At 44.1% G+C, this 26,275-nt stretch overlaps 1 protein-coding gene across 2 annotated transcripts; it reads left to right on the top strand.

The window, feature by feature from the left end:
- Window positions 1-190: 190 nt before the first annotated feature.
- hycc1 (hyccin PI4KA lipid kinase complex subunit 1) lies at window positions 191-25,470 on the top strand. Of its 2 annotated transcripts, XM_071920165.2 has the most exons (12): window positions 191-324; window positions 9,283-9,364; window positions 10,310-10,411; window positions 10,816-10,995; window positions 12,569-12,649; window positions 12,774-12,889; window positions 15,722-15,817; window positions 16,592-16,708; window positions 17,199-17,286; window positions 19,627-19,789; window positions 21,117-21,460; window positions 23,107-23,245. In XM_071920165.2, exons 2-11 carry the CDS (start codon window positions 9,314-9,316, stop codon window positions 21,413-21,415), a joined length of 1,293 nt encoding a protein of 430 aa, XP_071776266.1. In that variant the 5' UTR covers window positions 191-324; window positions 9,283-9,313; the 3' UTR covers window positions 21,416-21,460; window positions 23,107-23,245. The 2 variants fall into 2 exon arrangements, with proteins under 2 accessions (XP_071776266.1, XP_071776265.1); XM_071920164.2 differs by lacking the exon at window positions 21,117-21,460 and having other exon boundaries at window positions 23,107-25,470.
- The last annotated feature ends 805 nt before the right edge of the window (window positions 25,471-26,275 follow it).

Below are 26,275 nucleotides of genomic sequence, written 5' to 3'. Positions count from 1 at the left end.
CTTTCTGCTGTCAAAGAGCAGTGACAGTGACAACTTACCATGATCGTGGAAATTATTAACATGCGGCCTTACAGCTAATCTGATTGGTCGCTATTTTTGGGGGCGCGGCAGTTAGATTATATACTGCTCACCCATTGGCTCAGACTTCTGCCAGTCTGCGGAGAGTCCTCTAGTTCAAGGTAGTCTGAGTGGAGAAAGTAATGAAGATGGAAGGGGCTGATGTTGAATTATTGAGGAGATTTATGGAGTAAGTGATAGCCGTTTACTCGTCTAGTCGGAGTGATACAGGATAACGATACCAGGAAATTGACAGATAGCATGCGAGTAAGTAAAGAACAACTTCCCAGTCTACTTCGTGTCGCGCCTTAGCCAAGCTAGCTAGCTAGCTAATCTGTAAGAAACCACATTGACAGCTCGAAATCATTCAGCAAGAGAGTGTGTGACGGCAGGGGATTATAGTGTCCGGCTGCCAATGGTTAGCACGTTAAGCTAGAAAATACATAAACGATCTGGCTGTTAACGCTAATGCTTGCAATAGCTGGAGACCTGAAAGTTGCCAGCCAGCATTTCACATGGCTAAACGCAAGCTTTAGGTCATTAGTTGTGACACACTAGCTGGTTAGCAGTGCCTGGAAAGTGACATAATTACTAGCTAAAGTTAGCTAGATACAACGGAAAAAACAGAAAGGATGGGAAGTCTTTGCAAAATTTTAGCTAGCCTTTCATTGCAACCATTTTGCTAACTGTAAGGATCAGTCACATCTGTGTGTTGGAGAGGCTTTGTACCTGCCTGGCTTTGTCCTGTCTAGTGGCAGCTGTGTGTGTGTGGTCTGTCAGGCATACTTGATAGGATTCCTCAATTGATTTCATTCTGTGTGTGTGTGTGTGTGTGTGTGTGGTCTGCCAAGCATACTTGATAGGATTCATCAATTGATTACTCTCTCTCTCTCTCTCTCTCTCTCCCTCTCTCTCTGTCTCTCTCTCTCTCTCTCTCTCTCTCTCTCTCTCTCTGTTTGTGTCTCTGTGTTTGTGAGAGTTTGACAGAAGGAGAGGGACCTGTAGCCTTGGCCTCCATTCCAGACTGCTATGTCAGATAATGCATTGTTAGTATTTTTCCAATATCTATCATGTGATGCAGCTTTCCTCTTGTACCACTCAGCAGAACCATGGCCACGGGTTTCCTTTATGAGACGGACTGGTGTGAAGCTCCGCTGCTGAGCCCGAGGCAGTCTTATTTTCAGACTTGTGTATGAAATGGGCTCCTGAATTCTTCCTTTCACTATATGCTATCCAAAGTTGAATATGTGTTGCGCTATGTGTCCTTCTCAAAGGCTGTGCTCAAGGCGGTGTGCCAGTTATTGTTGAAGCGAGATGCTGTTTGTGGCTATACCCTTTAGACTGCCTTTTGCTCTTCGTCTGTGTGTGTGTGTGTGTGTGTGTCATTTGGGAGGGGCTTGCCCTTTAGCAATAGGCAGTTTGTTGGGTGGTTGATTATGCACTGTTAAGAGTCGTGTCATTAGTATGTGGATGTGTATGTGTGTACTCGCATGTATGCACAGGCTTGTTAATGTGGAGCGTCGCAGGCTGCTAGTGTCTTCGGTCTCTTAATGCTTTGTGACAGTGAAGCCTGGCGGGTCACAGAGCAGGAAGGTAGCGCTGGGTCTGTTGTCATCCGGCATCACAGATAAAGGCACCCATGCCCGCAGTCCCATGAAACATTTTTGTCATTTGGGTTCAGAAACTATTGCAGTCCCTCCTCCTTTCATTTCATTCTGCACTGAGTTAGATGTACACACACACACAGAAGCAGGGGAAAATTGATTTTTCAGCAAAGGTGTATCCTATTTGTAGGCACATATCAATAGATGTAGCCTAGTTTTAGATCCCTAGAGAATCTGGAAAATCAAGCTAATTATCTGAACAGAAAGTGGTATTTGTGACTGAAATCCTAGTGCTCAACATTAATAGATTACCTGAGAGCTACCTAGCCAAGACAAGCGAAGAACTAAGCCTGTAGTTACCTGCCATGATAGAGAAAGGCAGATAGAAGAGAGAGAGAGAGCATGGGGAAAAGGGGAGATAAAAGCGAGTTAGAAGTGAAAAATCAGTGATGTTAATCGTTGATCCCTTCAGGCTCACCAGCTAAAGGAAGAGGGGGAATTGGAGGGAAGGAGCAAGAGGAGGGACGAAGATGTATCACTGGCTTAGAGGCAGCGGAGAGCGTAGGCTGCTATAAGAGGATTCCTCCCTGTCAGATCTCTCTATCCGTTTCCCTCAGCAGCAAAGACCACACACTCACACTCACACACACGCTCACACTCACACACACGCACACACACACACACACACACACACACGCACAAAAACCACAGACTCTGTTGTGATGTCTTCTTAGCTGCAGGCAATCTTTCTGTGTGTGTGTGTGTGTGTGTGTGAGAGAGAGAGAGAGAGAGAGAGAAAAGCAACCTGCTACTGAAGAAAACCTGAGGGGAGAGCAAGGTGGGAGGCGATGATGCAACAGGGATAACCACAGGCCAAGATGGTCCAAATAAAGAAGGAAGGCAAATGGAAACAGACTGACAGACAGAAGGCACGAAAAAAGGTGGAAATACAAACTGCAAGGAGAGGGAGAGATGTGAACAGAGAGTGCAAAAACCAATGTTGGAAGCCCAAGGAAAGGACATAAAAGGTGTAAACAGCAGCAAAGGCCGGTGCAGCCGGGGTCAGTTCAGGCTGTGAGCTCTCTGTCCAGGACTGGGAGCCTGTGTGGGCATGTTAGAAGCCCTGCCCTTTCATAACCCTGCCCCCACCTTTACTTGGACACCTACAGCTCCTCAAAATAGCTCCTTCGTGGCTTTGACTTCCATTCAAGTTGAAATCTAATAATCTGATCTAATAATGTAATACTGCCATGGTTGAAATAAGCTTTGTGTAGTCACAGGTCCAGCTTATTGCGTTTAGTGTTTGTTTACTAGCAGTCTGGGTGTGTCCGCCACATAAGCTGGGGTCAGTTGGGGATAATTTGGCTAATTTTGATGTCCTTTTCGGCTTATTTGGTGCATTTTAGAACTCTTCATCTACCTATACACTACAGGCATTCCGTCTCCTCTAGAGCTGAGTAATGTGGGTGCTATTATTTTGTGTGTGTGGCTTGCACCCTGTACCACAGGAAAAAGCAGCTGGGGCAGCTCTGTAGCTTGCATAACCACCCACTCGGTCTTTCTCTCTGTTTCTTTCTTCCCTCCATTCAAGCCTTCATTCTTATTGGCCTATTCACTTCCTGACTGAAAAAGAAGATGCCAAAGTGTGTGTGTGTGTGTGTGTGTGTGTGTGTGTGTGTGTGTGTGTGTGTGTGTGTGTGTGTGTGTGTGTGTGTGTGTGTGTGTGTGTGTATAATAGGAAGTGAGGTAAGCGGCAGGGAGGAGTGTGTATGTGTGTGGGTTTCTCATTTGGACTAGCCTAAACTCTCTCCGCCGGCTCTCCCAGTCAGGTACGTTCTCACTTCACTACTAGGAACCAGAGAACAGAAGTCATCTGCTAGAAAGAGTGTGTGTTACTAGTGTTGACATGCCTGCGGATTCTTTATTGTGAAGGCAACGGTGTGTTGTGGGTGTGAACAGTGACGTGTATGTGTTTGCCTCTAGTGTTTGGCTGCATCTCTGTCAGTACACACACACGCACTCGCAACAAGGATTAGGAATGTAAACTCAGGAGAACTGTTTGTGTTGGAAGAGTATTAGAAATCTTCTGAAGGAGGAGGAGTCAAAAATGCTAAGCTCATTTAGACTGCCAGCCCTCTGTGTTTGTGTTTGTGTGTGTGTGTGTGTGTGTGTGTGTGTGTGTAGTTTGAGAGCGGGAGAGGGGTGGGTGTGAATTCAGAGGGAACAAGTTGTCAACATAGCTAGCTCACAGGAACAGGTTTTGTGAAACCAGAGAGTGAACACACACACAAATGCGCGCGCACACACACACTGGTGTTGTGCAACGCATGACACATTCTTTGTCACTCCTTGGCAAATAGTCGGCTTCATCAGCGCTTTATATTGGTAAAACTCTGTAAGCCACAGCTAGGCTACTAAAGTCCATGCTTGGATGGACCCATTTGTTGAGCCAGTCTTCATCACAGAGGTGTGTGTGTGTGTGTGTGTGTGTGTGTGTGTGTGTGTGGTTCGTGTGTTGTAAAGGCAGTCCCCACTCTGTATCCTTCCTTATCTGATCCATCTCTCCTGGCTTGGAACGTTGCCAGGGGCAGCGGAGATGGCAAGCTAATGAACCCTTCTCTTTTATTGACTCTGTTCATCACTGTCTCACTCCTCTTCAGTTATCCCCCCCTTGGGTCTCCATACATCCCTTTTATCCCTCATCCCTCTGTATATCTCTTTATCCCTCCATCCATTCATTTAGCCATTGATCTGTTCTATTCATGCTTCTCCACTATTATGTCCGCCCCCTTTCTGGCATTTATCATCCATCTCCTTATTCATCACTTCATCTGTTTGTTCAATTCTGTCTGTCAAGTCTGCTCAGCCACCTGTCCTCAACACTAGTTTTATTACGTGTGTGTGTGTGTGTGTGTGTCTGCTTGCCAGTGTAGTTGAGCTGAACAGAAGAAGCTCATCTGCTGCATCATTTGAACCAGTGAGCTCTGTGGCTCACATTGATTTCTGCCATGATCTGCAACTCTGTAATGACACAGAGAGGGCTGAGAAGTTACCCAGACTGAGACGGAAGAGAAACAACTGCCTAAATGACATAATTAGTCTCAATAGCTTACTCCCAGGGTGATTAATTTTCAATTTTCTCCCACGACTTGCTTGCGCCAGTCTAGTGAGTGCAAGAGATGCTAAAAAGGTTGGAGTCGGGATATTGTGTGCTTGTGTGTACCAGTATCTGTTGCAGTTTAAAACTGGCTCTCTTTTGAATGCTTATTGTACCGTCACTGCCTTCTTTTTTTGAGTGGGCAGTAAGCCCCGATGATGGATTTTCATTTTTTCTTGAACGGACAATTATCATGTAGTGGAAGGCAATCATTCCTGTATGAATTAGGAGAAACACGGTCTCCAGTATCCACATCGAAATTTGTGTGCTCTTCCTCTAACAAAATGCGCCAGACAAATTGCTTGACAAAATGATTGTTTTTAATAAGGTCACAATAAGAACAAATGCTCCTAGAAAGGCTGCCATTAGGGATGGGAGGATATAAGATTTTATCTTTTATCGCGATTAAAAACACTCAAGATAATTTTATCTTGGTGAATTTCCATTATCGGGATAATCGTGAATATCCTCACATGATTTTTTTTTTTACTAAAACGGGTTCAAAGTAGTACAGTTTGACTCTATGCCACAATGCCAGTTGGACTTTATTTTATTTAAAGAACAGACTCACACAATGTTATTTTTTATTTATCCTAGAGTCTGAATCTGTCCTTGTTTGTTTTTCACTAAAAAGGATGTTCACAAAAAAAAGATGTGTCCTATGATGCAATAAAAATATTTGTTTCTTAACAAAATGTAAGGTAAAGTGATTCCAGTATGTTTTAGTGCCATTTTAAGAGTTTTAAGCATATTTTTATGATTATCGGGATAATATTGTGAATCGCAATTATTTTGGCCAGGATAATCGTGACATGAAATTTTCATATCGTCCCATGCCTAGCTGCCATGCTACACACGTCTCTTTTACTGCAAAACAGGTGAAAGTCCTGTCTTCATTAGTTAGTCTATTCTCCATCTGTGTAATTATTACCTCTGCAAAGGAGGTAGTGTTTTCACCTGCGTCCATCCGTCCATCTATTAGCAGGATATCTCAAAAAGTTGGTTATGGGCCAAGGAAGAACTGATTAACTTTTCATGTCGATTGGCCAAAAGGGGGCGTGGTGGTGTGTGTGGCATATCACCAAACGGTGCATGACTTCCTTGCAGGGTGTTGTCGGCCTGTGCTCTACTGAGCACATTTTCAAGTTCATCATGTCACAATAATACTTTTTTCTGAAAAAGATGAACAAAGTCAATGGGAAGTGAAACTGGTCTCCAGTGACAGGCAGTATTCAACAGAGACCGTGTTAAGCTAGGAACCTGACTGACCTGTACATTGGCACAAACATTTGCACTATTGTTTCAACGGCAGTGGTTTTTATCATGCAACATGGTACTCTGTGGTTCCAATAGATGTAAGGTCAACAGTTCATTAATGTTGCCTTCATATTTGTTGTATGGTGATCAGAAAGTTGTTACTTGGTTAATTGCTGCTACATTGTATCTCTAAACACCCTGTGTGACCGGTCAGGGCACTTTCAATTAGGGCTGCACGATATTGGAAAAAACTGACATTGCAATATTTTTTTTTTCTGCGATATATATTGCGATATGAAAAAATACAGGAATTTTCACCAAATGACGTGAATAGCTCTATCAAGCCTTGCCCCTTTTAAGAAGGTGGCCTTGTGGGTAACCTGCGCGGGTGACGTAGTAGGAAGTGAGTGTGTTTTTGTTTTTAGCCACAGCCAGAGTGAGTTGCAGAATGCTAAGTGAGTAAAGTTACCATAGTTAGCGGGAAAAGAGCTTAGAGCGTCACCGAGAGGCCGTGCATTATGTTCGCTGCTGTACAGAAATAAAGTGCCAGTTCTCCACTGCAGAGTTGGTCCGGACTCTTAGTAAAAAGCTTGTTACCAGCTACGAGCCAGGCTAAGCTAAAATAGGCTAGCACAACACCAGAGGCTTCCCAACTACGGTTCGGAGCCGCGAAAGCTGGAAAGGTAACATACTCTACTCTTATAACAAACCCTTAAATCGGAGTAAATTATGTTATATCAGACAGACTTCTCTTGTAGATTAGTCATGGAAAATGAGGACCGTGTGAGTTTTCCTTTTGTATCAAGCAGCAAAAAAGTTGTAGCATGACGTGTTTGAGTTAATTTGCCTTACTTGACATCGCACGTCCTGCGATGTGACTATTGCGCATGCGCACATCGCGATGACGATGCTGAAACGATATATCGTGCAGCCCTACTTTCAATTAGGATTTCCTTCTTCAAAGCGTTTTGGGGTGCATTTTACTTCTATGCATTTTTATGTAGATTAGTCTTATCTGGACACAAGATGGGATGTCCTAGACACCAGCATGCGCAGGGTTGATGGGTTAAAAGTGACTGTGTAGGAGGAGAACCTGTCCTCTTACAAGACTGACTCATCCCCACTCTAATCACAGCCTTTTTGTGTTTTATTTTTATTTTTTTTTACAAAAGGGAGCCTGCCATCACCATATACACACACACACACACACTAGCCTTAGATACTGTGGTCCTCCTTGTTGTGGTTGTCTTCACCAGCATGAAAGGACAGAACGACATACAGCCACAAAGACAGAGTTGGTAGACTAATTTTTCTAAATGGAGGCTATTCTTTATAATCCTAACCATTACATGAGTCACTGACTCCCCTCCCCCTTTGTCATTTCTGTCATTGGCTCAGTCTATAAATATACACCTGGCTGCCAGGGAGGGACAAGCACTCAGACATAATACAAAATACAGGATTTGGATGTGTGAACGACAGATTATGAAGAAGGAGGAAGAGGTCTAAAGAGAAATGTATGTGTGCAGGAAGATGAGGGGAAGGAAAGATGGAGAGATATGGAGGGATAGCAGGAACAGGGAGAGGAAGAGGCTGAAGTCGACCACAAACAACATCAGCTACATGCGTTCGTTATGGGAGGCTGGTGTGTTGTCGAACATCAGGTGTATTAGTCATCTCAATCTGCAGTCTGCTGTTTTCCTTTGGATTCACAACACAGTATGTCCTAAAAAACTGAACCATCGCCATAGAATATGACTGAAATATCTGTTCAGGAGTTGTTCTGGACTTTTGCTTTTTGTGTGTGTGTGTCTTTCTGTCATCCACCCAGTGACATGTGTGAAGTGGAATTAGATTATTCCGTCTTCAGTCTTTATCTCTGCATGACAAGTGTGCACATAGAAGGACTTCTTCCTCCCCTCTCTCGTTCTCGTTCTCTTTCTCTCTCAGCCTCTGTTACCAAACATACCAAACATGGACTTTTTTTCTGTGTCCAACCACTAATTTAGTCTTGCGCTAGCAGTTTCAGAGCTCAGACATGCCACATACCCACACTGAAAACAGCCTGCTAGTTGAAAACAAACAGATAATCCATCAGGGAGACACACGGAGGAGGTGTCCTGCCCTCAGCAGCAAGCACAGGTCTGGGGTCAGCCAGATACAGAGTGGGCTAAGCTGACTCCAGTAGATGGGGAGACTAATCGATATAACCCCACTTTCTCTCTCCCTTCCTATCACCCGCTGTCTGCTCTTATGTAACTGCAGGACAGCAGTGTCAGAATGGAAACCAACAGATGCTTTCTAAAACGGAGAGAGAATTGACATGACAGTGAGAGAGTTGGGAACGCCGTCCAGGTTGATACTGAGCAGAGACTAAGCAAGTGAGGCGAGAGAGACGCTGTTGGAGGTCTCGCAGAAAGAAAGATAGATGCGTGCAAGCTAAATGCCTAAGAGGTAAAGGAAAGAAAGAGGAGGAGAAAGAAGAAAAGGAGTCAGTCTTAAGACACTGGGAGTGTTGTGACAGAGAGCTAGGAGGAATAAATATGACAGAGAGAGGGATGTACACAGTGCTTGTGGAGAGATGGAGGGCGCAGTGAGTGACTGTTAGACAGAGCAGGTAAGAGCATTTTTGTTTGTCTATCTCTCTGTTTTTAAAGGTTGCTTAAGGTTCCATACCGTACAGCCTACGCAACAAGCACAGTGCGCTTAAATTCTGCTGTGCCACAATTTGTCATCAGTACTTCAATAGTGAAGCCAGCCAGGCTTCCTTGTGTGGGTGATTTTCGATTTGCGAGCGTGAGTTGAGAGTAGGTTAGCTACTTGCTGCAGAGGTGTGTGTGTGTGTGTGTGTGCGTGTGTCTTGAGAGAGAGAACCAGAGGGGGAACAGAGGGAAAGTGAGAGGGAAGGAGAGATTTATGCCTTTTTGCCGCCAGAGTATTGAATTTATGCCTATGCCGTATCCATGAACAATTCGGTATTGCCATGACATTGTTTGTCATTGGTAATAGAATTTTGTTATTGTGACTGGAGGCTGCACTCCTGTTAGAAAACCAAATAATAGAAGGCTAGCAAAAATGGAGGGAGCCTCGTTCAACCTATGAGTGTGTGTGTGTGTATACAAACCCGCTGGGGCGAGTGTATATTTGCTGTGAGTGTCAATAATTGTGCAATGTGTGTGTAATGATGTATTTTTCTCTCTCCCGTAGGTAGAAGTGACTCCACTGCAGATGAGGGAAGATGTTGGCTATGGACCAAGGAGTGGTGGAGGAATGGCTGTCAGAGTTTAAGGTATTGCTCTACTCTGTGTGTGTGTGTGTGTGTGTGTGTGTGTCTTTCGAGAATGAAATATGAGAAAGCACGTCCCCATGATCAGTATTCAGTCCGCTCTCTGCTGCTTATTATTGGCAAATTCTCTCATAAACAAACACGCACACACACACACACACACACACACACACACACACACACACACACACACACACACACATCTTTTTCTGAAGTGCTTACTTGCCAAACAAATTGCCAGCTCCTACTCAAACACAAGCACTCACAGATACGTGATTGGTAGCAAAGCCAAGACTTGATGAGGTGTAATGATACGGGAGCAGATGAGATTTTCCTGTGCGAGGACCAGTCTGTCATCCACTCTGTGAGGTTGACCTCTTACTGGAAGCAGATTGATGTGACTGATAGCTTCTTTCACTATCACTCTCAGTCTTTGTGCACAGCTCTAGACACTGTCAAACTGTCATTTTGAACCGTTCTGCCTGCAGTTACCGCAACCAGAAAGTATTGCTGTAGCTGTTTTCCTTACAGCTCACTGTTATCCACATTGATTTTGGTCCCATTTGCCAATAGTGTCTCTGCTAAAGATAACCCAGGCCACCTCCATTGCCTCAAAACGATGTCTGTGTATCATGGATGTAATGTGTGCAGTATTAGGAATAATGGGCTGTACATGTCAAGTTTGAAAACTGCACTGACCGCTTTACAGATCAATATCAATTACCTGCTGTGAGTGAATTAACAAATGCTTAGCTATTCAGTAGTGACTTATTGAATTCTTGTGGTGTGTGTTTATTATTAGAATGTGGGTAAGACTTGAATTAATAGATGTTGGCATTTAACCTGTGTGTGTGTGTGTGTGTGTGTGTGTGTGTGTGTGTGTGTGTGTGTGTGTGTGTGTGTGTGTGTGTGTGTGTGTGTGTGTGTGTGTGTGTCTGTGTGTTTCAGACCCTCCCTGACAGTGCTGTGTCCAACTATGCCGCATCACTGAAAGACAAAGGCGCCCTGGTCCCGGCACTCTACAAAGTCATCCGAGAGAACTACAGCGACGTATGCACACACCACACACACACACACACACACACACACACACACACGCAACCCATGCACAATTACCAGGGGGTATATTTGTAAAAACAGGATTACCCAGTTAGCCAGATGCACAAAATATTTTTTTTTCTCATTATTTCAATTTGTTTATGGGTCTCTCTGGCTGTCAAACACACTGATTTCTCTTTCCCAAAGAATTCTGTGATCATTTTGGAAGTTGTCTAGTATACTATACCAGTATACTTCCTTCATCCTGAAATACCCACCATAAATGCCAAATGCAATAACCATTAGGCCTACATTAGCAGCATATTGATGGTTACCTACTGTTTTTGTAGTTGGATGCTGTGTAATAACTCAAGGACTCTGTGTGCCTGTTTTCCCTGTTTCCTGTGCTCCCCCAGCTGCTGGAGCCGGTGTGCCACCAGCTGTTTGAGTTTTACCGGAGCGGTGAGCCGCGGCTGCAGCGTTTCACACTGCAGTTCCTCCCAGAGCTCCTGTGGAGCCTGCTGTCCGTCAGCGCAGCCAGGGACCCCCACACCTCCGGCTGCATCGAGGCCCTGCTGCTGGGCATTTACAACCTGGTAGGGGAGAGGATGGAGGCGGTAGGGTGTGTGTGTGTGTGTGCGTGTGTGTGTGTGTGTGTGTTTGTGTTTGCACATGTGCACGATACTCAAGTTTAAAAAAAAAAAAAAAAAAAATTCTTAGGACACTGCTGATCCCAAAGTATTGTTTATGATCAGTACAGGACAGCCGCTCATGTTGATAACAATAAAATGTTTACCAATGTCAAAACTGTATAATAACATAAGAAACTACTAGAAAAAGAGCTGCCATGTTTTTTTTCTTTTTTTTTTAAGAGTGGGCAGTCCACTCACTTAACCTTTCCAAAAAGAGACACAGGAGAGAAAGCTCTGGTGGGATTCGATCCTTGGCAAGTGGGCGTACACATGTGGTTCCAGTGACAGGGGACTAAACCACTCAGCTATTTCTGGGCACTGTGTCATGTTTTTGAAAGATTATTTTAGGCATTTCTGCCTTATTAGACAGTGGAGGGTGGAGTGGAGAGGAAATATGGGGAAGTAAGAGGGGAATGGAAACTCAGTGACAGTGCAAGTATCTAGCATGCACCACAGCCCACAGAGGCCCCAAGACATCCCACAGGGAGGTGCCAACACTGGATATGAACAGAAATCAAGTTCTGTTAACTCTTTGCCATAGTGTTGTTATCAGGTACACTACCAGTCAAAAGTTTGGACACCAGATTGAATGTACTATGTTTTTCATTATCTTAAAGCCATTTTGATCTAAAGGCTTATGCTGAAATGCTTGAAATTTGTTTTTTAGACAAATATAAATAGTGAAGTTGATGCCTATGTATGAATTTCTTTCCAAAGCCCTTGCCTTTCCATCAAGGCAAAGAGTGACTACTTTAAAGAATGTAAAATATAAGATTGTTTTTATTTGTTGAACACTTTTTTTGGCCACTGCATGATTCCATTTGTGTTATTTCATAGTTTGATATCTTTACTATTATTCTAAAATGTGAAAAATTATAAAAATGCGTGTGACTGGTAGTGTATGTTTTCGGATATGTTATTGCCTGAACCTGTGGTGTTGTGTCAACCCCAGAATGAGTGTGGTTTAGGTTTAGTTTGTTTCGATTGCACAGTGGCTGGTTTCGGGTGTGGGTATGATGATATGTGTAAGTGATGGTGTATGAGTGTGGATGAAGTGGAGCCTAACTTCTGTTCATGATGTTGTATGTGTTATACAGCAGCCATGTCTGTTCTCTATATTCTGTCCATGTTGTAAAGTGCAGCGTCCCTTAACCTCCACTCTGAATAGCAGAATAGGTCAGCTGTCACTCAACACTCACCGGCTGGCTGGCTGCCATTAATCTATTTGACATTAACATGCACAGAGGGGGCACGAAAACCCCAGGGTGTACACACACACACACATCCCCACAGACAAGAGTGGGGAAACGGAGACCCTAAGGTACACACACAAACACCCACACATAACAAATGAGTGTGCTGGAAGAGATAAGCGCACACTCTCTAGAGCTTTAGGGCACACACACAAAAAAAAGCCTCTGTTTTTGTCGCCCACACAGACATTTTCTCTTTGTCTTCCTGTCTTTCTCTTTCACAGGAAATAGCTGATAAAGATGGACAAAGTAAAATATTATCCTTCACCGTCCCTTCCCTCTCCAAACCCTCAGTATACCACGAGGTGAGTGAGCGCAGACACACGCACACACACGCGCACACACGCGCACACAAACCTCAATGTGCATTTGCAGAAATACTCAGTTTAAAAATGTAAGCCATTTCCAACTTCATCTCCCCACCTCCAGCCTTCGACCTTTGGCTCCATGGCCCTAACAGAAGGAGCCCTGGCCAATCACGGGCTGAGCAGGGTGGTGTACAGCGGGCCGCACCTCCAGAGAGAGACCTTTACAGCTCAGAACAGGTGAGAGACTCAGTGGGCGTGCTCGTTTTAAGGTCTCCCGGGCGGGCGGGGGCGTATCAGCAGGGTGGAGTTTGTGATCATTTATAACCGGGCCCTCCCGGCAGCAGGCTGCCAACCTGCCTGCTCTGACTTGGCGGCAAGAACCAGCCAACAACCAAAACAGAAACACACATGGAGGAGGACAAACAATCTGCCGAATAATCACTGCAATCCAATGGCCAAATGTATCAACAGAAGCAGTCTGTGCCCTTGTAGGCCTTTCTTTGTTAATGTTGTTGTTTTTTTTGTCTGAAGAGCTCATAAGAAAGCCATGTAGATCCTCACAATTGATGTTGCTGTTTTATTGGGCTGCGCAACATGTAAATGAGAAATTCATTCTTGGTCTTTTTAAAGTTATAGGCTGTCTAGATTAACTACAGCTGTCAATTGCCCCGAAAGGAAGAGAGTCAAATTTGACTGAAATTTAAATATGAATATAAAATTAACATACAGTCATAAGCCGATTAGTGATTCTATCTGGAGTTGATTCATGTCATGCGGTTTTTAAATTTCTTGAAAGATTTGGGTTGGTGTTTTGTTATAAATTTGCAAGAGAGAAGATGAGAGTTAATCACTGGGTTAGGAGTCTTGCCTTTTACTGAGGGGAGTCCAGAAATCTTCCAAACATCGCTGCTTAACTTAGGAAGAGTAGTAATCTCATCAGGAGTGTTTTCTGCCATGATGCTGCCAGCAAGTGTGTGTGTGTGTGTGTGTGTGCTAATAACAAACTAGCAGGCTAGTAGAAGAGAGAGCCAAGGTGTGAAGAGCCAGTGATGCCTTCAGTTTAAAATAAACAAAAAGTGCTGTTTTTGACACATTCAACACTCAACAGGTAGGTTGAGACTTGAATTCATTATGAATTTTTGACATTCGTTCCGACAGTGTTATTAAGTACGGTAGACTAATTAAAACTTTTTTCAGTGGCAGTGATGCTCCTCTTCTCACTCAATCTGTCATGTTCGGGACGGGCTCGTTTTGTCGCTGCCGCCGGCTGTTTATGTGTTCAATTACGGCAGCACACTCCGTCCTTGCTGGTGTCTGTCCTTGTGACCTGGAGGGTTCTGGGCTCACTTCTGGGCCATGGTAGTTTTCCAGCTGTGTTACGTTTGAAGTTGTTTCATGGCTGTTAGGGTTTCTTAAATTAATGTAATGAAGCCCCGCTGCAGCCAACCTCTCACGGTTGCTGTGATGCAAGTTCTCAGCCTGACCTTCAGATCTGTGTTGGACGGTCTAATTAGGACAGACTGTTTAGCCTCAGTTGATGTGACTGTTGATGTGAGAAATGTTAATTAGTGTTTCCCCTAGGATGGAGTTGTAGCAGCGGAGGTGAAGTTTTTTTTTTTGCACAACAATTTTTTGTGCGCTCGCAAAGCGCGCCCTGCCGGGAGGTTTCTATGTGTCTGCCGGCACCAGAAGGGCTCTTGAGGTCTAAGTACATACAGTACATTTGTGCACAGTAATGAGCAGGGGAAATGTCTGTCCAGCTTACATATGTAAGTGTCTCAAGATTTAGGAAAATACACTTTTATTGAACATAATAAAAGTATAATCTTTAAAACAATTATTGACATTTATTGAACAAAAAATATATTGTATCAACAACCACCCACACAGTAAAATCACATAACACAAATACTACAACAATCCAAAAATAATATGTAACGTTAATATCTCTGTGAGGGAATCTGTCAGTTGTCTGTGAGATTGACAGCTTTCGCGCGTCACGGTGGCCCTCGCGCACAGTAAGGCCCGCCTCCAGGAAGAAGAAAACATTCGGTGCATGTGGAATACCTACTATCTTTGTATCAAGATGGATCTTCCAGATGTTGTTTATTTCACAGATATGTGTTTCCTTGCGTATTCCTATCAAATGATTGCGTTTGCTGTAACGTTACTGTGCGATACTCACGTGAAGTTGCAGGACTGTTTTCCCTTCGGCGAATGATAATACTGAATCCGTGATCAGCATTGCTTGCTTCATTGTTGACATCTACCCGGTGCTTGTTGTTATAATTGTTGTGCTGACATTATCAGGTAAGCGCAAACTTTCTCGTTTATATGCTTTACTCACAGGTGTGTGAATTGACCTGGATATGAAGCGTCCGTAGCGCAAAATAATATAACGATAATTTCTAAAGAGATAAGACGGAGCCCTCTCATCTCCTCTCCTCTCCTCTCCTCTCCTCTGCTCTCGTAAAAAAAAAAAAAAAAAAAAATTCAGCAGCGGCGGTCATATTAGCAGCGGCGTAACGCTAGGTGCATATAGGGGAAACACTGGTTAATAATAACAGTCATCTAATAGAAGTTTAGGAGGTCATGGTGAACATCTGCAACAATTTTATCAGTGCCTTTCTCATAACCAAACATGGAACAGCTTACTTACAGAAATATATGGTAAATCTTTTGTTTTTACACCTAAAGAATTATTATGTGACAAAACAACAGCTTTTTATGATCATATAGAAATGCTTTGATCTTAATTTGTTCATCATATCAGTAGTTGTCAGATTATTAAGTTTTTGTAGTTTCCCCAGGGCCTAATGAAGTACTGTATCTTATTAAACAAATCAATGCATGCTTAATTCTTCATTAACACTGCAATTTTAAATTAACCAATGTCTCATGATTACAGAATTGCTTTTGTAATCTTTCAATCTCTTCTATGTGGTGTGTTTATCTTGGGCGGAAGTTAAATGCCTTGTTGGTTTTCCAGTGTATGACATTTAAGATTATGGTTCAGATGTCTCTGTAATGTGGTTGGTGCTAAGATGTGTTTGTGTTTGTGTTGTTGAGATTTGAGGTGCTGACCTTCCTGCTGCTGTGCTACAACGCTGCCCTCAGCTACATGACCTCCTCCTCCCTCCAGTCCCTCTGCCAGCTCAGCTCCAGGTAACACACACACACACACACACACATATCAGCATATCAGCATATCCTAATGCAGTGACCCTAGGGTCTGTCATGACCCTTAGATGTTTTGAGGACTTTTATACACACACACTAATACTTTATTATGATTGATGTTTTTAAGGAGAGTTCTTTGACACACACACACACACACACACACACATACAGATGGAGCCAACACACTGTTCTGCCAGCTTTTGCTCATCTGATCCTCTTATAGACTTTGCCGCCAGAAAGTGCCAAGATACTGCCACTCGGCAAAGAGCTGGGATGTACACACACATTTCTGCCTGTGTGTGATTTTGGTAATCTGCCAGCTGCAGCAGAGCATTGCTCCTATAAGCACAGAGCTAAAGAGGGAAGTCATCAGCTTTGATATCCGCTAGACAAGCAGCTGCGTCTAAAGCACATCTCCTATAGCTCATTTTCCCTTCTCATAAAACAAATCTCCTGATTTACAAACACTTGCACAAGTGTTCTCAATTTTGTCTGATTCCACTTTGTTGCAGCTTGAATGATACTTGTTTGATTGACAGTCTTAATCTGCAATTTATACTCATAAATCATTCTGTAGTAATTGAGATTGTGTGTGTTTATTTTGGGGTTAGAAACTAGAAATGATGTTTTTATTTTCATTTTGACATCGGTGCACCACAGGCGAGCAAGTCACCTTAACTGTGATGTGGCCAAGTGGCTCACTGGAGTGTTTTCTCAGGCTGACTCTTCCCTCTTGGGATTTGATTGGATGTCTTCCAGGGTGTGTATATGCGGTTACCCACGGCAACAGCTGCGGCGCTATAAAGGCATCAGCACACGACTGACAGTCACGTCAGAGTTCCTGGTCCAGCTCATCACAGGAATACACTACGCCTTGTGAGTGTACACACACACACACACACACACACACACACACACACACACACACACACACACACACACACGGACCGCCACTGCACAGCCTGGATGTTCAGCATTAAGTTTCCTGTCTCGGATTTCACAAATGGCTTGACATCTTTAATCCAAATCAATATCAAATTGCCCTTCGGGGATTAATAAAGTTGTATTGTATTGCTTTGCATTGCATTGTATCTGATTTGTCTAGTTGGCATCTAATATGACTAGCTAGTGTCTTTGCTCTCTGAACCAATTTCTGTTTAATTTGCAGGACTGTCCCACCTCTTTGCTGACACTCAAACTGTACCAATTTGTATCTTACGTTCATATATTGTGTGTGTGTGTGTGTGTGTGTGTGTGTGTGTGTGTGTGTGTGTGTGTGTGTGTGTGTGTGTGTGTGTGTGTGTGTGTGTGTGTGTGTGTGTGTGTGTGTGTGTGTGTGTGTGTGTGTGTGTGTGTGTGTTTTTAGGTGTAATGGAGAGGTGGAGTTGGGGTCCAAAGCTCTGGATGACGTTCTGTACCGGGCCCAGCTAGAGTTGTTCCCTGAAGCCCTATTGGTGGGTGCCATGCCGTTTTTCTTCTACTCTCTTGTCACATAAGTCTCCCTCTACTACGCACATGCTTGCCTGTGTTTTGTTTTTGTTTTTTTTATACATGCACACCGCATTGTATTGTGTTCCTCTGTGTGTGTCAGAGACTGCAAGCAGAGTGTAATCCCACTAGATTATTTACATGGTTTCCGCTCCGTTCAGTTAAGCTGTAATCCTTGAGGGGAGCAGGGGATTGCACCTAAGCTCACAGCATTACAACACAGGTCAAGGTGTACTTCTTCACAACAGTTGAATTACATGCCTTTTGGATTTGTATTAATATGAATGGTGTTGGGATTTAAAAAGATGTTAATAATAATAAAAAAAAAAAGGAAAAGAAACAGCTTTGTGGGCTAATGCCATGAAGGCATGCACCCTTGTTTGCAACGGGCCAAATGTCAGCATTTGGTCACACGTTTTTTTGTGTTTACTTGTAGCAGCGTAATACACCTGGTCGCTGCTAGCGTAGCATTGTTTGGTGTGTGTTCCTCGTGTTCCTCATGGGACCAATGAGTAGCAGCCAATCAAACAAAAGCCATGTTGTATAGAGATTATGATGCCTTCATGTTAGTTACCCAACCGTTAGACGTACATGAGCATCAGTGCAGTCGCCACCTGAGAATTTCCAGCGAGAGCAGAGGTCGGTTATGAGAGTGAAATACAAAGCCTTGTTGTTTTCACTTGTCTATGCAACTCTATTGGCAGTTTATGCTAAGCTTTTACGTTTCGCCCTATGCATAAATCTGGTAAGCATGGGATTATTGATCAAGTGTTAGTGGTTCAGTCACATGACTTGACCTTCAGCCTCACTTAAGAGGAAAACATGCCTTAATCAGTACTGCTGTCCTCAGGCTCTGTGTACTGGTCTGGTGTCTGTACAGTGTGTTTATGGGTGTGATCTGCCTGTGTCTGTCTTACGCATGTTTGAGTTCAGTGTTTTTTTTCCACTTGCCCGGTCGAGCCAGTAGGTCAGAGTTATACTATGTTTTCACTGGTGAAAATAAACACTTTTCATAAAATTAAGTAATTTAATATAAAATGGATGATATTGATAATTCATAATAAACAGCACATAATAAATTGGTGAATACATTTTAAATGTATTTTAAATATGTACTCTAGACCCTCTTTACACCTCGCTTTAACGTGCGTTTTGGGTGATCAGATTGTAATCAGACAGCGCTTAACCACGTCAAAATACAGTTGTAAATGCACCCATGGTTAGATTGTAGGCCAAACACCCAAACCACTTTTTCATCTTCATACAGTAGCTACGTAGGCGGAAATACTTCACCAGTCTGGACTTCGCCCCCACATCCATGCAGTCCTGAACACTGGTGGCACTGACCATGGCTGAAATGAAAGCAGCTGCATAAAATGGCCTTCTCCTCGCCTTCCAATTATTTGTGTGTAGATTATGAGTCACCAGGACTGTCTACTGTATGTGCCGAATTAGAAAGAAAGTTCCCAATCTATGGTTATTGGACTGAATACAGAATGACGCAAGTCATTGTGGGTATTGGAGTCATTATCAATTATGTAAACCAAAGTATGCCAGTTGTCTAAGACGGCTTCTTCCTCCATTTTAAAAAGTAAGAAAAAGTACATGTATAACAGCACAATTTGACAAGCAGCCACCATGCTTTTTCAAAACGTAAACATTGGGGGAGGAAGTGATGTACGTGGTTGTGTGAATTTTGCGCAATGTGGGCTTGATGCAGACAACTAAGATGCATATTAATGGCAGGTGTAAATGTAATCCAGCTAAATCACATCCAGATACAATCCGGATATGAGGTGCGTTTTAATGCCAGGTGTAAAGGGGGCTCTAGTCCTGGGCATTGAGATTGTGTTAATGCATTAATTGTCGGTGCTTTTAAAAAAATGAGCTAGCTCAATCTGCCTTATTCAGAAATTGCAGACAAATGCCGAAAGAAGCGGCCTTATACTTTTCGTTTTGTAATTCGAATTCATGTCAGCTCCACACAAATCTCTGACTTGCCAGTTCTGTCACTAACTCTGATGTGGTGTCCAATCTGGTTGGTCAGAAGTGGCACAACAGAGAGGAGAGTGGGCCAATGGCTAAGCAGACAGGCACAAATAACAGGATTATCACCACGTGACCAAGACTTAGACCAATTGGACTACTTTCTGACCAATCAGTTGGCCCAAGTCAGTTTATTACGGGCCCCAGGCCATCGGGCAGTCCTTACTGTGGAACCCCGGTGTCTCCCTGAACAGACAAACCTCTTTAAGTCATTAATTAATCAGTAGTGTTTGTGGATGTGTGTTTCCCCTTGTCCTCAGGTGGGTAATGCTATCAAGTCGTCGCTGCACGGCGCAGCGCTGAAGAGCAACACCAAGGAGGGGGCACGGAGTATCCAGGTGGAGATCACACCCACCTCCTCCAGGATCTCCCGCAACGCCGTCACCTCCCTCTCCATCCGGGGCCACCGCTGGAAGAGACACGGTGAGACGCATACACAGAATAACTGACATCACTAAAGTGTGTGGGAGCTCAACTCACCAAAACCTGGCAAGAGCTCTTGATCTCACACGCATACTTTTCACGATTTTCTGTAACATCAACTCCAACTGGAATTGTTTGGCTGTAGGAGAAGAAACTGCAGCCCCGAGGAGAGAGAAAGAGTGTTAGATCTCTTCATCGTTCATTTACCCCTCCATCTCACTGTCCTAGAATCATGGTGTCTTATAAGTGTTGTCATCACCCCTCAGCTCCCCAAGCCCATAGATTTCCCTTCCTAAACTCGCACCCAGCCAGCAAGTGCAGTCTACCTCCTTAGAATCTCCTTGTGCAATACCATGGCTTCCTGTCTTATTTGTTAGGACCTTCATGAGTTGAAAGGCGCCAGTACAGAGACAGGCAAGCATGCAAGTGATTGAAAAAACACAAAAGTTGGAGCCACTGAAACAGCCAAGGATGCAGCCAGACGTCTGCATGAATCTAATTTGGCATACAGGAGAGAACAGGAAGCCAGAGCAAAGGTAGTGTATTTGTGTAAAGACAGACAAGGAGCAGCATGTACACTTCTGTATTGAATATGTATTGTTTTATATAGTTTCAGTTCTGTCTTTACCCCCTCAGAGTTAAATCCTTAATCCCACTTAAAAGTATTAAGTTCACATGGTCATATGGCATATGACAGTTTTGGCTTCTTTCATGTGCTCTTTACAGTCATCGAAGAGGCTCCATGTGAGGTAAAAGGCTGTAGAATTAGGAGAGAGAGGCTCTGTTTCCATAAAGTACAGACAAGGCAGTGAAATTATAGCCATCAGCCGGTTTGGAGACGTGTTTAATGAGCGGGTTTCATCTAGTGCCTAACACCCCTTTTTCATCTCACGGGGAGCTGTTCATTGGTGCCCCTCATCAAACCTGCTCATTTATGCGTAAAGCCTTTGTTATGAGCAGATGGTTAAGGGAAATACAATTAACAATTCATGTGTAGAGGTGAATGGTGACACAGTATGAAATGCTATTCCGTTCAAATAATGTGCATCTCATCCATCTCCATACAGCATGTACTTTTGACCATGTGTTATGGTCTGATCACTATGATTTTTGTCTTTTTATTTTTCTGCCATTACATTGATTACCTTTGTGTGTCTTGTGTTACTGTGGTTGTGTGTGCCTGTGCACATGGCCGTCTTTTTTGTTTTTCGTGTATGTGTGCATGATATGTGTCGGTATGTCTGTCCATCTGTGTGTCGGTGTGTGTGTGTGTATATATATGTCCATATGTATTGTCCCTCCACCCCCCCGTGCCCCCACCCACCAGAGTCCCAGGAGGTGAGTGTAGACAGTGAGGCTGCGCTGGGGGGCGTGGCCATCCCCGAGATCAGTGTGACAGGCGTGAGCGGCGAGCGAATGCCCAACGGAGACTCCCTGCGGCCCCGCCCCGACGGCCGTGCCCAGGCCGACGCCGAGCCGCTGGGCGCCGCCTCCGAGGTCAGCCAGGACCCCAGAGGTCATGACCCCGGCACCCGGGGTCAGGAGGTCAGGAGGCAGAAGTCTGTGAGGCGAATGGTGGAGAACGAGGGTTCTGGGCCCGCCTCCTCAGGGAGGAGCCAGTACTAAGGTCCCACCCCTCCTTCCCCCTGCCCCACTCCCGGGGTAACCTAGGTAACCGTGTGTGGGGGCGTGGTCTAAAAAGCTGCATGATGACTTTTTTCCCCCCCTCCCTTTTTTGCGCTGGGCTCCGCCACCCTCTCTTCGCCTCTCTAATCGCACTGCTCCTCTCATCTGTCCATCCAACGTCATTCACTCACTTGCTGTCCCTCTCTCCTGTGTGACGACCTTTCTCTGGAAGATCTCCTGCTCTGACTCCTTAAAATCAAAATGAGCTTATTTTTTAAATCTAACTGCATAACAGACTGATAACCTAATAAATAAATGCATAACAGACAAATTTGCTTACCTGAATACCAGCATATATTCAAAATAGTGTGACAAAAACTGCTTTACATTGAAGGAAATAAACCAGATCCTAGTAAACATAAAGCATCATTTAAACAAGGAAAACAAGCAACAGAGAGGTAAAAAAAAAAGCAGCTTTATGTACATTGTTACATAAATGGATATATATATATAAAAGTGAGATTAAATATTTTTTTTGCTAGCTGTATCTCCTTAGAAAGGTAATTATAAAGCCTAGAGTCCCTGATGGCAAAGATCTGATTGAAGCTTAGACATCGTCTTTCCCAAGACGATGTCAATACCAGGAGATTGTACACTTACAATGTTGTTTAGGGGTGTAACTCCTGGGTTTTTTGTACTGGAGGGATTCAGTAAGGGTTTGGTCTCACCAGCACGCCTCGGTACGCCTCAACACATTAGTACTGGGTTGCTACGGGAGACAGATTGCTCCCTTCTGATTGGTAGTTGCAGGAGCTGAGGAAAGATATGCAGGTCTTGTTTGGTTGGAAGCCAGTGTTGCTCATACTGTAAAATCTAGACATGAATCTTGATGATTTCCAATCTGATTTAGGACCTGCCTATCTATCCATTTACCAGCTGTTTACTGGTGTTCTGTATAGTGATAGCATCAGAGGTATACTGCTGTGTATTTGTGCATTTGTGTATGGTTAGCCACTCACACAGGTGTGGATGCATGCTTAGAAGAAAGTGGGAAAGAAGTGTGTGTGTGTGTGTATGTGTGTGTGTGTCTTTAGAGTGAGTGAACAGGAGCACATGTGTTTGAGTGGTGTGAGGGGTTCTGTGCCTTGTTTGCGTTCCTTCACTTTCCCTTTGTGGTTTTTCCTAGGCTTACGCTCTTAGACACTGTCCTCTCCTGCCCTGGGCTTTGGGACAAAACAAACGCTCCTCTGCCAATAAACCACTGACTGTTGTCTCACACTGCTGCTGGTTAACCTAACCTGTGTGCAGGATTGGAATACAGAACTCGCATTGTCTCACGCCAGGTAGCAAGATGACCATGTTGGCTGAGGTTACAGTGTAAAGGCGCCACCTGCTGGAAGACAATGGCAGAGCCCCTCTGTCATGCAGCCCTCTACAGTTCTCTCTCAAAGCTACTGTATAATATCAGATCTTAAATGCATCCCACATGGATTCCTGCAAAACATATATTATACACAGTGTAATGACATGATTCCAAGCTAATGCCAGCTTGTTCTGATCACATGGTTTGATATAATTTGATTGGATGAAATGGGCTGGATGACAGACGAGATAGTGATTTTCCTCCTTCCTGTGCTCCTATCTGTTTTCCATGTTAATGCTTGTTTGGTCTCCCTCTGTCTGTCTGGCAGACGCAGTGGATCTGGGTTCCCCGGATGAGCTGATGGAGATCTCGGAGGTGGATGAAGGAGTGTGGCCGGGCGGGGTGGGGCCCGACATGATTCCGCCCACCATCACTATCAGCAACAGCGTCACCACGGCAAGTCTGGGGGCCAAGGCCATGAAGAAGTGCCGGCTCGGCGGGCGCATCAGCAAGGACAAGGAGGCGGGCCCACCGACAACGGGTCGCGCCGCCAGCGAGAACACGGAGCTGTCCATCAAGCGCCTGACGCTCACCTCCAGCCAGTCGGTGCCCAAGGCCGGGGCTCTCAGCAGCCTGACGCGCACCGCCAGCGCCGTCTTCTCCCGCTCCTTCGAGCAGGTTGCCGCCAGCAACGCCCCTCCCACCGGCAACCACACCGCCTCTGAAGCTGGCCGCTATTCGTGCAGCCTGCAGGAGGATGGGCTTGGGTACTTGAGTCCCGGGCCGAACCACACGCAGCGCTCGCCCAGCATCAGCGTGCACCTTGGCTCTGACCTTTGAACCCCTTATGACTCCTGACTACCTGAACCCTCACCTCCAATCATTTGACCCTGTACCTGTGACCTGGAGCTCCAAGCCATGCCAATTGCAGTGGACCACGAACACAAACTCCTCCTATTTCTCCCTTTTCAGTGTCTTTCTTTCTCTGTACTGTAAACCAGCCCCACTCCATTCAGCCCTCCAGAGCCCGGCTCCCTCTGCTCCTCTCCCCCAACGTAAAGAGTCTCCTCTGGGCTTGATGGAGGCAGGAAGTCTGGGTCGACACTCTCATCTTTGTTGATCTAGTAGTGCACTGCTGCCGTCAAATCGTGCCAGGACAGAACTGCAGTCCCTTGCAAGGCAGCCTGTCGTAAATGTGAGAACATCGGCAAACGGGTGCACTAAAACCCATTACTAAAAACTGTGTCGGAGAGGATTTGGAAAATTGAGTATTTTAATAGACATTTGTTGCCCTGCATGGCTTTTCCGTACATCCATCCCTACCATGCCCCAATTTGTCAGTGGGCAGATATTGAGTATGTATGAACGTGCTTGAATGTGTATACTGTATGTGTGTATGTGCAACTGTTTTTAGACTAAAGGCTGCTGATTGATACAATGAACAAGGTATGATTCTCCTAAATGAAACTAGTGTTTCTAGTACTTTTTTAAATAATGGATCCCTTCCCATAGCAATACAAATCCCCTCTCCTATTCAGCGTTTTCCATCTTTTGGGACGTTTGGACGACCCCCTCTGTTCACACTCCTGGTATTATATATTCTGTTACAGTGACGCTTCTCATAAAATCTGTATTCTTCCCAAAAACAGTGATAACCACTAAGTGATCAACCAAGATGGTAATAGTCGGTTCTTTGTGTTTACAATCGGACAGTGTTGTCTTGATGTGGAAGCAATATTTGTGTCCTTCCCTCTCCCTCCTCTAGCACCTTTCTGAATCGCTGTGTCTATGATGGCAAAATAAAAATCAAAGTTCTTACAAATGACGAGGACTTTTTAATTTAGGGGGGATGTGTGTATGTTGTGTTGAAGTTTGCACTTGAAAGAGCAAGAGTTGTGTTTTCATCTTGGGTATTTTCTTATGAAAAAGCGAGGCTTGACTCTGAACTGTGGTATTTTCCTGTGAGAAACACCTGTGTTTTATTCCTCTGTATTGAATCCCGCAGTGTTAAAAGGACACAAAACGGCAAATGTGAACGACTCTGGCATTCAGCCACAGTTCCTAAAAGTTTGCCACCCTTAACCTTAATCGACTTGCACAGATCTAAAAGAATTGGATGCATCTGAGTACTGTTATGCAGGCTCCACCCAGCCTGAGCAAGAGCAAGATTAGCCAACGATCAAATTGCTTTACAGCCATTGAATCTGTTCAGATGCTTTCTGAAGAGTAAGGAGAACATTTTGACTCTCTCCATTCTGATTGACGCTCCATTTCAGATGTTAGTAGTGCTAAAGTGATGTGATTCCTATGTCCCTCCATCTTGTTCATCCTCATCCTCTCTCCTTTTCATCATGTCACAGAACATGGTGGTATTGTACTGTCCTGAAAAATGAATAAAACTCCACCCATCTGGTGCATTCGGTGTCCTAAAGCAAGTGTTCATCCTGCCCCACCCCAATGTTCAAGCAAAAGTGTATTCTGTTATGTGTACTAGAGCTGTTAAGTGTCCATAGTGTGGTGGGACAGTAACAATCATCCTGTTTCTGTATGTGGGTTTACAGAATGCGAATGGGTAAGCTCTCGTTGTACATCATACTGTTGTTATACTAAAGTTGGTTTATTTTGGCCTTTTTTTTTGTCTGAAGATAACTCACTGCTAGAGCTTCTGGGAATAAAGTGTTTCTATATTTCGCTCCTGTTTGTTGGGTGGTTAGTTGTGTCTGTGTCTCTGGCAGAGCATCACCAAGGAAGTCAAAATAATCTCACAAATTCAGATAATATATATATATAGAATATGTTAGCCTGCTATTTGTAATTATTTTGCTAAAATTGAACGCAGAGCTGATGTTTGAAGATGCTTTATTTTCCACTCACTGATTGTTTGCATGAGGGCAGCATTGGGAGAAGTTTGCTTTAATTAGTTTTACAGCTTTTAATATAAGCAGAGTAATTGACTTCGTAATTGAGTGAAGCAAAGATTCTTCACATATTGTCGGACGTGTTGGGAATAGTAGCTGTGTTGGATGCACCGCTGATTGATTACAGACTTTTGAAGTCTTTATGTTATATTGATTGCTGTAGCTCCCCCATGTGTGGTAAGTATAGATCATTTCATCCCATGGTAGAAGTTTATGGAGGACCATATTAGTCATAAATAAATAAATAAATGTGTCAGTAAAATAAATAATTACATAAATAAATACAGAAATATATAATATCAATGCCTCACTGCCTCACTGGCACACTAAAGTAAGTAAACTTTAACGTCCTCTCATTCCAAGGCAGCACATATAGCACAGGTAGTTGAGAGTTTAATATGGAAGATGCGCACTGCGGTGCCTAATTACGGCACGCGCTCTTTACGCCCATAGACTGTTTACGCCGCAATATGGTGGCGTTCACATGTGCATTTGTACCACATAAAAAGTACTAGTTATGAATGTACTTCGGTGAGACCTGTGCATTGCTGGATGGCATGGATTGATAGAGACCAGTGC

Source organism: Centroberyx gerrardi, chromosome 19, assembly GCF_048128805.1.
Source record: "Centroberyx gerrardi isolate f3 chromosome 19, fCenGer3.hap1.cur.20231027, whole genome shotgun sequence".
NCBI lineage: Eukaryota > Metazoa > Chordata > Actinopteri > Beryciformes > Berycidae > Centroberyx > Centroberyx gerrardi.
The sequence above is the reverse complement of the archived record's forward strand: the minus strand, read 5'-3'. Positions and strand labels throughout refer to the sequence as shown.

Bases quoted from the DNA above. Each gene is read 5' to 3' on its own strand.
- hycc1 (XM_071920164.2), top strand. From the start codon at position 9,314: ATGTTGGCTATGGACCAAGGAGTGGTGGAGGAATGGCTGTCAGAGTTT. The intron at 10,412-10,815 runs GTATGCACACAC...GTGCTCCCCCAG, and splicing joins TCCGAGAGAACTACAGCGAC to CTGCTGGAGCCGGTGTGCCA. The intron at 12,650-12,773 runs GTGAGTGAGCGC...CCCCACCTCCAG, and splicing joins AACCCTCAGTATACCACGAG to CCTTCGACCTTTGGCTCCAT.